The 15338-nt window shown below is 41.9% G+C and overlaps 2 protein-coding genes across 2 annotated transcripts in view; one reads left to right on the forward strand and one right to left on the reverse strand.

The window, feature by feature from the left end:
* Nucleotides 1-1038: 1038 nt before the first annotated feature.
* The window catches only part of adi1 (acireductone dioxygenase 1), a 263833-nt gene continuing 249533 nt past the window's right edge, over nt 1039-15338 (forward strand). The window contains exons 1-4 of the mRNA XM_061743010.1: nt 1039-1256; nt 3079-3198; nt 4448-4627; nt 5812-5977. Of these exons, the coding sequence (XP_061598994.1) occupies nt 1134-1256; nt 3079-3198; nt 4448-4627; nt 5812-5928 (540 nt within the window). The 5' untranslated portion in view covers nt 1039-1133 and the 3' untranslated portion in view covers nt 5929-5977. The remainder of the gene's footprint in view (nt 1257-3078; nt 3199-4447; nt 4628-5811; nt 5978-15338) is intronic.
* Nucleotides 6394-15338, reverse strand: part of trappc12 (trafficking protein particle complex subunit 12) — a 56500-nt gene continuing 47555 nt past the window's right edge. The window contains exons 8-11 of the mRNA XM_061743009.1: nt 14280-14378; nt 11648-11748; nt 10130-10217; nt 6394-8200 (exon numbers count right to left, since the gene is read on the reverse strand). Of these exons, the coding sequence (XP_061598993.1) occupies nt 7958-8200; nt 10130-10217; nt 11648-11748; nt 14280-14378 (531 nt within the window). The 3' untranslated portion in view covers nt 6394-7957. The remainder of the gene's footprint in view (nt 8201-10129; nt 10218-11647; nt 11749-14279; nt 14379-15338) is intronic.

A 15338-nucleotide genomic window follows, 5' to 3' on the forward strand; every position in this document is an offset into this window, starting at 1 on the left:
TATTTGAAGTGCGTTAGGTGTGTGTGTGCAGGAGGATCTCAGTGGAAACACCCACACCTGCGCCTCCGCGGAGCCGCAGATGATCTACAGGATCATTAGAATGCTTATGAATGTGGTCGAAAACGCAGATCTTCGGTTATGTGTGGATGCAAATGTTTTTATAAACGGAGGGGGGGAAATATTCGTTTTTAAAAATACCCGGCTACGTGTGGACAGGGTCTTAGACTTGTGTTATTCCTGCCTGATATCTTATTTTCACAAACCATACACCGTTGGCTACAACGGAAATGTTTAAGTACAAGAATGACAAACCATTATTATTCTTGCTATTAAACATTTCTGTTTGGTGCAAATTGGCAATGCAATGTGTTTCTGAGTGATTATTCCGCCGAACGGCTTAGTTTCAGCCATCCTCGTTCCCGAGACACACACGACCGCGCTTTGCGAGTGCACGGCACAGCCGTGACGTCACGCCCAGAAAGAGACTTTTCTTTGACTTTTCTGGCCGTTATAAAACATTTTTGACGGATATAAAGTCCATGACTTAAAAATATAGAATACAAAGATTAGTAATTGGTGGTGATTACAGCTGGAGGTGTCCTGTGAACAGTTTTAGAGGCTTCTCTTTTACTATTGCGGTCTATGGGAAAAAAGCTTTCTGGGCCCCATGGGATTTTTTGTTGCAGTACCGCGGCTGGCCACTGGAAAAAATCGGCGTGCCTGCTGAGCGCGAGACTGGGGGCCTGGTTGCATACCTGTAGTTTCAGCTCAGAAAAACCGGCGTTTCCCGCGGTCCTTAAACGCCGCAGAAAGGGGCGTTCATGAACGCGCGTAAAACACAACGTGAAAACTGGCGTTTTGTGCAACTACGACGCTTTTGCAGCGTTTTAGGGCCGCGGAAATAGCCGCTTTTTACGCCACTCGTATAAAACTTTTACTGCGTTTTTCTGCTCTTAACGGCCTTTTTTACAGTTCAGCAGGGCGTTCATTTCATGCCCGCTTTTTGTCCCTTCTGGCTTGCCATCAAAAGCGTGTGTCACATGATGGGGAAAGCGTGAGAGTTGGCAGCTCTGTTATCATAATAATTAAAATCAGGCGTCCCGGCTCGGTGTCCCGGTCCCGGCTCGGTCAGCATGTCTCTGCAGGCCTGGTACATGGACTGCTCCCCGGAGGACCAGAGGAAGCCGCACCGGCTCAGTCCCGACCAGCCCGCCTCCCTGGAGCAGCTGCAGCAGCTCGGGGTGTTTCACTGGAAGGTTCTGCTCGTTATCATTCTGTTCTGGGAGAACTGTGTCCGTCAGCAGCTTAAACTAACCATTAATCAGGTTAAACTAACCATTAATCAGGTTAAACTAACCATTAACCAGGTTAAACTAACCATTAATCAGGTTAAACTAACCATTAACCAGGTTAAACTAACCATTAATCAGGTTAAACCAACTACCAACCAGGTTAAACTAACTACTAACCATGTTAAACTAACCACTAACCAGGTTAAACTAACCACTAACCAGGTTAAACTAACCATTAACCAGGTTAAACTAACTACTAACTAGGGATGGGTATCGTTAGGATTTTTATGAATCCGATTCCGGTTCTGCTTATCGATTCCGGTTCCTAACGATTCCTTATTTCGATTCCAAAATAGTAAAAAATAGAAGGTCAAATGTTTACAAAATTAACTTTATTTCTTTACCTTTCAGGAAAATGGTAAACAAAAATAAAATCCTGTCTGAGCAGCATTAGTGCTAAAATACTAAACTGCATTGCATTCACTGCAAAACATCAAGAAATGAAGTGCATTCAGTAAATAACAGCTGCTTACAATCATAATAAACTCCCCTAAGAAATAAACTGTGAATAGATAAAAATTAAAGTGCATCCCATGGTGGACATTCTGCACATATATCATGTCCAAGCAGCACTGAGGGTAAAATGCATCTTAAATGTATTCAGTGCATATTAGCTGTTTGCAACCAAAAAAACAAAATCATTAAAAAAAAAAAAAAAAACAGTTTGTGTTAAAGTGTCCAACTCAACAGTTCTTGTGAAGAAAAATAAGCATATCAGCCTTTTCTGTAAGTAGGCGTGATCTCTCTGCACAAATGGTGTTTCCAGCGGGGGAGAAAACCCTCTCACTAGGGGTTGAGGATGCCTGAACACACACATACGAAAAGGCCACCCCTGAAAGAGAAGGGTACGTGGCTCTGTTGTTCCACCACCAGGGTTAAACTAACTACTAACCAGGTTAAACCAATTACTAACCAGGTTGAACCAACTACTAGAAAGAAAGAAAGATTATTTATTTGTCAATATACTTGGAAATACACCAACATTTTCTCCTCTGCTTTTAACCCATCACTAGTTACACTAGGATCAGTGGGCTGCCTTTATTCTGGCGCCCGGGGAGCAATTAGGGTAAAGGGCCTTGCTCAGGGGCCCAAAGTGGTTTATCATGGTTTGCCATCCTGGGGGCTTGAACCTGAATCCTCCAGACCCAAGACACCTCTGTAGCCACTAGGCTACCACTCCCCTAATCAGGTTGAACCAAGTACTAACCAGGTTTAGTTTATTTCGAACATGTAAAAAAGAAAAAAGACAAGAAAACAAATCCAGGTACATTCCACTACATAAAGAAAAAAACCAACATCAAAACACATATTTCAAGTTACATGTTCGAAAAGGAGTGGGAGGAAGTATAAACGTATGTAATCCCACCCCCTTTATTTTTTATACTTTACACTAATTTGTATAAATATATATAATTTTTACAAAAATAACCTGTTTAATACCAGATGTAAGCTCTATCATAAATATAGTATAACTATGATATAAATATAATATGTATATCTAAGTATATAAACATACAAAGACAACGTGACAAAATAGCAGAACACGCACAGCTGGTGATCTTTAAACAGTCTTCACTTTTATACCTCAAATAAACCATTTCTTTATATTTCTTCTTAAATTGTTTTATGTTTGTACATTCTTTTAACTCCAAATTCAAACCATTCCACAGTTTAATTTCACAAAGTGATACACAAAAACACGTGTTTAGTGTTTGTGTTTGTGCAGCTGAATGCTGACATTTATGAAACGGACCCGGAGCTGCAGCAGATCCGCACAGACCGGGGTTACTCCTACATGGACATCATCACCATTCAGAAGGACACGCTCCCCAACTACGAAGAGAAGGTAATTATGGGGGAAATAAAATCAATTATCTGTGTTACAAAATTAGTTTTGGTGTTTGGCGTAACAGCCAACTCAAAAACTCCACTACATTAAAACCCCGTCACTGCTGCAGCTCAGTCTGACAACAACTGATTCAGTCTGTGACATCACAGACCCGGGTCTGAGTCCAGCCTCTCTGTCTTTACTCAGTTTCACATCCTGCTGCTTTTGCTTCACCTTTGAACCGGCAGGATGAATCCCTAACACTGATTTACCCACAACACAACACCAGGGTGGAGTTCAGTCCTTTTATGGCCAGAGCTGAGGAAATACTGTTTTAACCGTACACCTGTGGTCATTTCACTGAGAAAAATAGTATTCAAACCTTTAAAATAATATCATTAAAACAACCCCAGGTCTATAATTAGATGCAAAGGCGTGTAAACTTTATTTAGGGACTAAAACAGAATGAATCAAAGCAGTTTTGAATGGATTATGTCCCTATAAGTCGACCACCAGTGTCGTGTAGGAGAGGAGCTCCAATCAAGACCAGAAACCGTCGAAAGTGGAGCTCTGGTCTGAAATGACAGTTTTGAGTCTCATTCAAGGTTTAAAAAAGATATTCATTTCGAGGAAGCAAGTGCATTAGTTACAATTTTGTGTTTGAAGTCAAAACTGTTTCCATTCATGTTGTTTTGGTCCCTACACCACAAAAACTCAAAATCTTAACAAGAATATTTGTGTTATTTCTAGTTAAAATGTTTTTTAGTAAAAAAAATCTCATTACACTTAAAACAAGACTCATCACTGGAAAAAAACAACAATTTTCACCTGTTTCAAGTAGATTTTCACTTAAACTAAGTAGAAAAATCTGCCAGTGAAACAAGACTTTTTTGCTTGTAATAATCTTGTCCAACTGGCAGATTTTTCTACTTATTTCAACTGAAAATTTACTTGAAACGGGTGAAAATTGTCAAATAAGTTATTTTTCTGGTAATAACTCTTGTTTTAAGTGTAATGAGATTTTTTCACTAAAAATGAGACATTTTAACTAGAAATAAGACAAATATTTCTGGTAAGATTTTGAGTTTTTGCAGTGTAATGAACATTCACCCTCCTTACCTTCCAATAACAGATCTCGTTTTCTCTTTACGCCAGGACCGTCTGTTTTTACTGCCAGTTTGTCAGCAGGTGCTGCATTAGGTCATTTCAGAAGTTCTTTGTGGATTTCCATCCTTTGAACTCAGTTAAAACATTTCTTTTTCCCCAGCTGAAGATGTTCTACGAGGAACATTTGCACCTGGATGACGAGATCCGCTACATCCTGGACGGCCAGGCCTACTTTGACGTCAGGGACAAGGACGACCGCTGGATCCGGATCGCCATGAGCAAAGGAGACCTGATCACGCTGCCGGCAGGAATCTACCACCGCTTCACCCTGGATGAGACGGTACGCCACGGCGCTGGTTTCCACTCCTGAAACTGCTCGTTGCCTCGTCAGGGGCATTTATTCAACCTCAGTTACCTCTCAGGTTAAGAGAGAGACATCCTTCTGAATTAAGGCTCAACAGATGTGCAAATGTTGGTAAAAGAAAAGAGAAATCCTTTTCCAGGATTCAAAAGGGTCAGCCGCAGTCCGGTGCTGCTCACTGTCAGCCCGTGATAAATCATCAGCTGCTATAAAAACAGCTGGAGACACTGACACTAAGCTGGTCTGGGACATTCAGGTGTGTGGAATCAATTCCAAGAGGGAAAGACATAAGTAATGGTCTTATGGCACTTTTCCACTAGTATCTACTCGGCTCTACTCAACTCAACTCGGCCTGGTTTCTTTTCCATAACAATTCAGCACCTGGAGCAGAAGTAGGAGGTTGGAGAAGCTGCTGTGACGTATTTGATTGTGTGAATTAAACGGAGAAGACAACAACACCAAAGATGTAGAACCTGGAGGAGATGATAGATGTGCTGCTGGGTCTGTGGCTTGTGTTCCATATCAAGTTAAAAAATGAGAGTGAGAGAAGCTTCAAGCAGCAACGCTTTTAAATTTTTGTCAGTTTGTCTCGGCACTGCTGAAAAGTCATCTGGAGCCGCGAGCAGCTATGAAGAGACAGAGCTCCTGGTAGATCTGGTCGTTCCTTATCACCCGTCTAGATCCCTTTTTAATTCTCTCCTCAGCACCAGGTTTATGAACATCTGCACCTCAGAGTTGGATCACCAAACAGACAACCCCCCAACCAATCAGTGGTCTGTAGTGTGATGACATCACAGCCCGACTCAGCCGCTTAGAACCTCGGCAGAGTAGTTAAAGAAAAAGTATCAACTCGGCACCTTAGACCCCTAGTGGAAAGGCGCCCAGGCGAGTTATTTGCTCAGAAAGGTTAGACTTTTACCGTCAGGCTCGATGTGTAAAATTCCCACAGATAATGATAAGCGGATCATCATCTGACGTCTCGCTGACGCTGCGTCTGCAACGTCTCTCTATTCACTGGTCATGTAAAGATTGCACCGGGCTCGGGCCGCCGTTGCCATGGAGCTGGTGCCCGTTGCTATGCCAGTGTGTGCACTGCATTGTGGGTAATGTAGTGTAAAGTCGGATATGTCTGCGTTTGGGTTTGACCCTGCTTTCCTCCACAGAACTACACCAAAGCCATGCGGCTGTTCGTGGGGGAACCGGTGTGGAAGGCTCACAACCGGCCGGCCGACGACTTCAACATCCGTCAGAAGTACGTGACGTCTCTGCGGGAATCCTGAGAGTCCTGACTGTCCACACGGAGACCAGACCCGCTGATGAGGAGAGACCGGGCTAATGAGCAGACTGCTGAACAGAGCAGACATACAGAAAAGCCTTTTCTAATAGTACCTTCTTTTTCCATTTTATGGGTCAGATATGAATTCCTCAGCTGTTTAAAGGTGAATGCATCAAAATGATGTTTTATTATGATCAAAGCATCTATTTTTAATGTTTAATACAGCAACTTCCTTGAATGAAACACGTTTGATAGGAAGTCACTTCAGTTTAGTGTAAATGCGTCAGTGCCTCAGAAATAACATGAAAATATGTCACCACTAATGAGCAGGATTTATAGTTTAACAACCAACCTGGATCTAAATGCAGTAGTGTGGATTGTTTGGTTGAACTTTGGAAATAAAGCTGCTGCTCATGCAAGTTTATGTCTGTTTTTTTTACTCATCGTTTGATTAAGTTAGACCAGCGGATTTAACAGAACACTTTTATTTAGGACAAAACAAGTCTTTAAATGTACATTAATATGATCTGAACAATGTGTAAACAGCAAGAGGAGGAACATAAAATCAATCAAAGAACAATTGTTGAGACAAAAATCAAACTGGAAGAGAAATGTGCCCGTGATATTTACAGCTGTGGACTGATAATCGTCAACATTTTCATTTAGTGGACAGAAAGAGAAGCAGCTCTGCAGAGCTCGTGTTCACTGAGCGGCAGATGGAGCGGAGCGCTCGGGGAGAACGTGGCGTCGCGGCAGGAGGAGCTGCGTTTAGTGGGTCGGCCCGCTGAAGTTCAGGATAATGCCCATGTCCGGCCTCACGAAGAGCCGGGAACAGCCGCCGGGGAACGTCACGAGACGGGGAGCTTCAACTCTGCTGCTCAAGTTTCTCTGCCAAAACTTCTTACGGTTAAAAGTTTTTGGAAAAATGTGTTTCTAAAATCTTTTACTGAGACTTTGCTCCTCAAGAACCTAAATACTGAAAGCAGGGATTATCTGGGGAGCTGGACTTGTTCTCTGGGAAGACTTTTGCTTGACTCAACCTGCAAGAGGTTGTTCTTTATTATTAAAATGAACAAGAACAGTGCAAGAGCACATGCTGCAGGCGGAGCAACACAATCCTGGGCTCTTAGCTGAGTAATCCTTAGTTTAGTTGAGTAATCCTGCAAAAGAGACTCAACTATGCAAAAGTAGGAAACCCCCAGCCAGCTAGGAACACAGTAACCGCCCACATCGTGTCCCTTATATTCAATAATGAAACAAAAATCATCTCACCCTCATTCGTTTGATTAATGTGATATATTTCAGCGTGTTTCGGGGCATCCACCCCCAAAAACAACCTACGACAGACCTGAATTCTACTTTCTCATTATTTCTTCCTCAGGGAGACTTCCTCCAGTCTGACAGCAGGAACGCTGCATGCAGAGGAGAGAACATTGACATGTGGGAATAAATAAGCTGCAAAGGAAAATTCTTCCAGAAAAGCACACAAAACGCAGTCCGACCTCACACAGACACGGCTCAGTGACTCCCAGGAGTTGCCTAGCAACAGTCGGTGGTCAGGGCATGCCCGGTTCATGAACCCTGGAGAACAGGGACTTTATTCCCTTAGTTTTTGCAAAAACAATCCAAGTCCTGCGTTAACTGGTGACCTTCTGAGCTGCTGGTTGGTTTGCAGACGTTCTGGACGGAGTAATCCTCTTTGCTTTCAGTATTTAAGGTGGAGCTGATATAGTTTTTACATGATAGCAAATAAGCACATTTTGTTCCAATCTATTTTTTTAATCTGCCAAATTAAATAACATTTAGTTTGTTACATACAGGATGCTCGCGTTAGCTGTTTTTACATGTGGATGATCAGCTTTCCAGATCAACTTGGATTCCCACATCCACTCAGTGCCATGAAAGCAGCTCTCAAACCTCCTCGTCAGCGTTCACTTCTCTTGTTTCTCACTAGCGGAGCTTGCCTGATGTTACAGATGTGGTCTGAGTCCGTGTGACGCGGGCGTGGCGTGGCGGGCGCGTCCTCGTGCCCCTCACACCAGTTTGAGGCACTGCGTGTTGAAGCTGTCGCCCTCCCGGCAGGCCACGGCCTCCAGCAGCGCCTGCTTCTTCTGCGTGCTGCGGGACGACTCCAGCTCGTACATAGTGGTCAGGTTGAAGAGGACGCTCTCGTGCAGGTACAGGGCCGGGTCCTGCTGCACCAGGCCCTCCAGCTGGCCCAGGGACTCCTTCAGACGACCCAAGTAGAGCAGGCACACCGCCGCGTTGTTGTTGGCCTGGAGGCGGATCGACAAAACAGCAGCTTCAGAACAGTTTCATTCGGATTTTACAAGCCCCAACTGCAGAAGATTCAATTTTCACACTGCAAAAACTCAACATCTTAACAAGAATATTTGTCTTATTTCTAGTTAAAATGTCTCATTTTTAGTCAATAAAACTTTCACTTAAAATAAGTAGAAAAATCTGGCAGTGGAACAAAATTTTTTTGCTTGTATTGAGAAGATAAATCTTGTCTTGATTTTTCTACTTACTGTATTTCAAGTGAAAATTAACTTGAAACAGGTGAAGATTGTCAAATAACAAGTTATTTTTCTGGTAATGACTTTTAGGTGTAATGAGATTTTTTGACTAAAAATTAGACATTTTAACGAGAAATAAGACAAATATTCTTGGTAAGATTGAGTTTTTGCAGTGCAATTCAATTCACTTTTATTTCTATAGCGTCTATTACAACAGAAGTTGTCTCTAGGATCTTTCCAGAGACCAGAACATGACTCCCGAGCAATGCTTACATAAACATAACAAACACTGGCAGGTAAAAACTCTCCTAGAAGGAGAAAAACCTTAAGCCAAACAAGAGTAGGAAGATTGTGGAAACACACAAATATTATAAACCCATATTTCATCCACACACAAACATTTCAAATGGAATTTCAAAAGGTAATTTTGAATTTGATGGCAGGAACACCTCCCGTCTTCATGTCTAGAAATGAAGAGAGCAGCCGATTCCTTCTGGGAGAGGAATTGTGGTCGGGTCCAGGACTGGAGCTGCTGGCCAGTCATAGGTCCTAGCTGGATTTTTGTTGTTTTCAGGTCTGCAGGCCGACCAGTTTAGCGCCTAGACTGTGAAGTCACGATTGTTTCATGGATGCGGTGTCATGTTCCTGAGTCCATGTGGGGATTTTCATCCCAGAATCTGTTTTGCTGCTTGAGGGTCTGAAGATCCCAGCGTCTACTGCGCACAGAGATTCCTCCAGATAATCAAATCTTTTGTAATTTTGTTCTGTAGATGAGATATTGAAAGCCGTGGAATGGTGAACCAGTGCCCTCGTCTGAGAGAGTCTGCCTCTCTGAGAGGCTTTTTTCCTAAGCAGTCATGTCAGTGAGCTGCTGACACTGAACGTCATTAGTTGGAGATGTTCCTCCAGGAATTCCTTCTTAGTACCTCTCACTTTTTTTCCATTCCTTTGTTGCTCATGTCTCAAAAAGTTGAGCAAATCCTTTTCATGAAATGGTAAAATATCTCACTTTCAACATTTGGTACAGTATGTCTTCCATGTTCAGTTGTGAGTTAACTGAGTTTATGTTCACGAATCATGTACATGTGTTTTTATTCACATTTTATAAAGCACCCCAACTGATTCAATTTTTCAATTTTTCAATTTTATTTATATAGCGTCTATTCTTGCAACAGAAGTTGTCTCTAGGATCTTTCCAGAGACCAGAACATGAACCCCGAGCAATTATTACATAAACATAACATAAACAGTGGCAGGTAAAAACTCCCCTAGTGGGAGAACAACCTGAAGCCAAACAGTGGCAAGGAAAACTCCCCTTTAGGAGGAAGAAACCTGGACCAGGACCTGGATCATAAGGGGGGACCCTCCTGCTTGATCTGGAATAGTAGCAGACTAAATGTTGAACACACCTACAAACACCTTCATTGCTCACAAATTAACCTCTCATTTCTCATTTAAATAAAGTAAACATGTGCTGGCCGGTGAGCAGCTGTGTGTGGGATCTGGAAACGGCCTCACCAACGCGGCTGCATCGTGTTACACAGTAAACAGGATGTTCGGATCTCCTACAGACGTCTCAGATAATCTGAGGACTTCCTTGACACGGATGCTTCCAGTTGGTTCCTGCAGCCTGAAAATAGTTGAACAACACGTCGTACGGAGGTGCACAAGTGAGGTGGCACTTACAACAGGGTTCTTTGGGTCAATTTTTAACACTTCAAGGAAAGATGCGTGTGCTTCCGCGTAGTTGTTCTGACTGAGGTAGACGAAGGCTCTAAAAGACAAAACACAAACACAGATTAGTGTCAGAGTCACCCGGAAACTTGGAAACAGAACTCAGAACTAGTAAAAGCTCAAGTCTATCATCTGTCAATTTGACAAATAGTAACCGGTACATCCACAAGGCTGGAATCAATCAGCTACGGAACAGTATTAGGGCCAGGCAGGAGAAAAATAAAAATAATATTCAAGAGGAGGATTTTTTTCCATTATGCACTTTGAGAAAAAAGTCGAAATGTCGAGAAAAAAGTCGCATTTCGTGAATAAAGTTGAAAAATTGAGAAAAAAGGCGAAATTTCGACTTTATTCACAAAATTTCGACTTTATTCTTGAAATTGTATTTCAACATTAATCTCAACATTTCGACTTGCACAATAAAAAAAAAATGTTCCCCTCTCAAATATTGTTTCTCCTGCATGGCCCTGATACTCTTCCGTAATCAGCTCTTCTCCAACACATGGCAGCGCTCTCTGGTCCTCCCAGTTTGGTTCCTGGTTGGTGCATCACATGCACACTTCACATGATTCACCTTTAACCAGCTGTTGCAGAAAATCTGCTGAGCATTTTCTACTTTTAACTCAAGGTTTTAAAAGTCTGTTCACGTGACAGTTTAGTCCTGATGACTGCAGCCTCCCCTACAGGAACATGTTCTGCTGGCTGCCACCAAAACCTGCTGCAGAGCAACACAGCGATCCCCAAACGCCCCTGTATCCCGGCAGAGCATCCACACATGGACGAGTCCAGATGTGTCGACCCCACCAGGACCCAGAGATCCTCTGCTTCCATCCTAAACCGCCCGGTACCAGATATCAAACCTGACGGCGTTCACGCAGCTGGATCAGGTATTGATGATGGGGCACTTCATGAGGTATTTGAGATGTCATAAGTCAGCCGCACGTGCAGTGGCAAGAAAAAATATGCAAAGTCCCTGGAATTGATCCATTTTCAGCATTTAATTTAATTCATTTCCTTTTGGGGATTAATAAAGTATTTCCATTAATCCCATCTTCATTTACATCACAATAGCAGAAGAACACAATGAGCTTAAGCCGATAACGTACACATAAACCTGCTTGTGTCTTCATTCAGAGATAAAGTATTCACAGTGCTGGAAGAAGAAGGGTTCATTAAAGACGTGTATTATTTGCATAAGGACACGTTTGACTTTCAGCTCAATGAAAAGGTGTTTTGTTGACAAATGAGGTTGAAGAGATCAGTTGGGTGACTAAGATGTCTCAGCTCATGTAGTGTAATTTGAAACGCAAAATGACTTTTTATAAGCTAATTTTCACATGAATAATGTTTGGTGTGTGTTGATTCTCCATCATCCAAGGCCAAAGGAGCAGAGGTGTAACGACAGCCCACTCCACCCTGAAGAGCATCAACTTCAAACACTGTGCAAAAGTGCTAAAAACACACACCTACCTGTTCATTAGCACACAGGTGGCGTGACCGAGGCTCCCCTTCACCTGGCAGGCCTTCTCCACATCCTGGAAGTATCTTTGCGCCATTTTTACATCTCCAATCTGACAAAAACAAAGCAGATAACCAAACTAAATAAAAATATATTCAATTCTATTTCACTCATCAGTCTTCCAGAAATGATAACTAAGACATTATATTGCTAATACTGATACAGAAAAAGTTCTATTATTAACAGTAGGTCCATTATTTGATGGTAAGAAGTAGAAACCTTCATTAGGGATCAAAACTATGTGAATTGAAGCAGTTTTGAGTTGGAACAGGATATATTTTTACAACAAAGTTCCAGTTAATGTTAGCCAGCCACAATAAAGAATACATGGCTGTATTTTTCCTCTGACAAAAGTCAGGAATATTATTCCACTTAAGTGGGGGGATGGATAGGGTTCCTACAGACAAACCCAGGTCATTTTAACTTTGTCTGTGATCAGAAAGTGTAGAAAAATGATTGTTTGCACAGGAATCTCCATCATCTACTGGTGTTCGTGGTCTCTGCTTTAAGTTACATTCATGAAAAAACGTGTGTGTTTGAAGCAGAGACTTTCAACTCTCCTCCTCTAGACCAGCATCAAGGCTGTTCTCTTTCACTACACACTCAAATAATAACAAAAACAAACTTGCTTTATCTACAGGGAGCCTATCCACACTATCACTTTAAGGGACCAACATGTTTAAGTCTTGTCAGAGGTTTAAAATAGCCCTTTATTTTGACGTAGCTCTGTTGCCCACTGTGCTAACGTTTATTGCAACTTTCCTGCAAACACATCATCTATCGTCACTCAAAACTGCTCTGTTTCATGTTGTTTTAGACCCAGATGGAAGCTCACACTCCTTACCGGGCACCAACATGTTGGAAACATTGATTTGACATGTTTATCAATGCACCAATGAACAAAAGCAAGATAGATCGGGTTAATGAATAAACTTGCAAAAACTTTTTTCCACATCACCTTGAGTAAACTATATGAGCTCCTGCAGAGCTCCAGCAGAGCAACCAGGATAGAGCATGGCTTCGTGCAGGACAGAGTTGGACTCTAATGGCGCTTTTCCACTAGTACCTACTCAGCCTGACTCGCCTCGCCGCCTTTCCACTAGGGGTCTAACGTGCCGAGTAGATACTTTTCTGTAACTATTCTGCTGAGGTTCTAAGCGGCTGAGTCGGCTGTATCTGACGTCATCACACTACAGGCCACCGATTGGTCGGGGGGTTGGAGTCAGACGTCTGAGTCAGGAGGAGGAAATCAGAGAAAGAGACTCTGACGGCGGATTCTTGTTCATTTTATTCGTTAGGCAATGACAGCAAAAGTCTGTTTGGTGATCCAACTCTGAGGTGCAGATGTTCATAAACCTGGTGCTGAGGAGAGAATTAAAAAGGGATGTAGACGGGCAATAAGGAACGACCAGATCTACCAGGATCTCCGTGTCTTCATAGCTGCTCACGGCTCCAGCTGACTTTTCAGCAGCGCAGAGACAAACTAAAAAACAAAAAAAAGCGTTGCTGCTTGAAGCTTCTCTCACTCTTATATTTTAACTTGATATCAAACACAAGTCACAGACACAGCAGCACATACAAGGACTGTCTCAGAAAATTTGAATATTGTGATAAAGTTCTTTATTTTCTGTAATGCAATTAAAAAAGCAAAAATGTCCTACATTCTGGATTCATTACAAATCAACTGAAATATTGCAAGCCTTTTATTATTTTAATATTGCTGATTATTGCTTACAGTTTAAGATTAAGATTCCCAGAATATTAAAAATCTTTTAGATAGGATATTTGAGTTTTCTTAAGCTGTAAGCCATGATCAGCAATATTAAAATAATAAAAGGCTTGCAATATTTCAGTTGATTTGTAATGAATCCAGAATATATGAGGTTTTTGCTTTTTTAATTGCACAACAGAAAATAGAAAATTAGAATATTGTGATAATGTCCTTTATTTTCTGAGACAGTCCTGTATATCATCTCCTCCAGGTTCTACATCTTTAGTGTTGTTGTCTTCTCTGTTTAGATCACACAATCAAATACGTCACAGCAGCTTCTCCAACCTCCTACTTCTGATCTGGGGGTGGAAAAGAAACGAGGGCAAGTCAAGTTGAGTCGGGCTGAGTAAGAACTAGTGTAAAAGCTCCATAACACGTGGGTGGCTGCAGACCAGCTCCCTGTTGGTGTCGACCTCTACTGTTTCTTCAAGGAGCTGTGAGTTTGCAACTCCTGCAACAGTTTACAGAGCCCGGTGTAGCGCTTGGATTGAGACTGAACTACAATGAAGTTCTGTGTCTTCAGACTAAAAAATAAAAACAAACAAACCAACTGAGGATATATGTAGGGAATAGGAAAGTGTTTTCCTCTTGTTGTTTAAGCGTACAGAAAAGCTCTCTTGTATATGATGATGTAATATTAAATACTATATTTTCCTTTTCATCTTACTCAGAGTGGCTCCTTCTTTTTATTTATTTTTTCCACCGCCAAATATGTGATTTCAGCCTTGAATCCTGCAAAGCTAGGATAATCAATTCTGTCCGTGTCCTGGGATTTAGCGTCTTATAATCTATTCATCTGTGAATGTGCAAACCTGCAAGAAGATCCGTCCGATTCCACTGAGCAGCTGCGCTCTCTGCTGGGGCTCGTACTGGATGATGGAGTGATACGTCTCCACGCCCAGAACGTAGTCCTGCACACAAACAACCAGGAACAAACACATTTAAGGGAAAAGAGGGAAATAAGGGAGTAGCAGAGCGGTGGAGGGCGAGTCGGGTGAAAGTGAGGGGTTTGAGCACGGACACAGCGAGAGAGAGGGAGAGAAAGAGCATTAATCAAACATATGGAGCATTAGCAGGGCGATGTGACCCTCCTCCCGCCCCCACACGGCTGCTGCTGCTGCACGTCGTTCACACGGTGACTGAATGCTGAGCGCCGCGCCGCGGGGAGGTCAGGGAGGTGTGTGTGTGCCGAGCTGAGAGGAGGACACAGAGTGTCCCGGACGTGTCCACGCATGCTAGTCAGAGTTCCTGAAACTTTGGATTAAACTCGACTTCATATCGACCTGCTGGAACCTCCCAAGGTTCGGACATGAATGTGGAGGTGTGTCCAAACTGCTGACTAATAACGCACATGAAGAACAATAACATAAACAAAATCACCTGTTGTTCGGGCTGGACGTGGTGTACAGGACTGTTTCAAAAAATTAGAATATTGTGATAAAGTTCTTTATTTTCTGTAATGCAATTAAAAAAACTAAAATGTCATACATTCCGGATTCATTACAAATCAACTGAAATATTGCAAGCCTTTTAGTTTGAGATTAAGATTCCCAGAATATTCTAATTTTTTGAGATAGGATATTTGAGTTTTCTTAAGCTGTAAGCCATGATCAGCAATATTAAAATAATAAAAGGCTTGTAATATTTCAGTTGATTTGTAATGAATCCAGAATGTATGACATTATTGTTTTTGTAATTGCATTACAGAAAATTACAATATTCTAATTTTCTGAGACAGTCCTGTATATAAGATGTATTCTTTCACTTAGTTTAACTTTCATTTCTTTGCAGACAGCATGAACCTAAGAATATGATTTTTTTTTCACATTTTCATGAAATTTGTTAAGATAAACACATTTTTGAATTTTACA

Source organism: Cololabis saira, chromosome 16 (genome assembly GCF_033807715.1).
Source record: "Cololabis saira isolate AMF1-May2022 chromosome 16, fColSai1.1, whole genome shotgun sequence".
Classification (NCBI taxonomy): domain Eukaryota; kingdom Metazoa; phylum Chordata; class Actinopteri; order Beloniformes; family Belonidae; genus Cololabis; species Cololabis saira.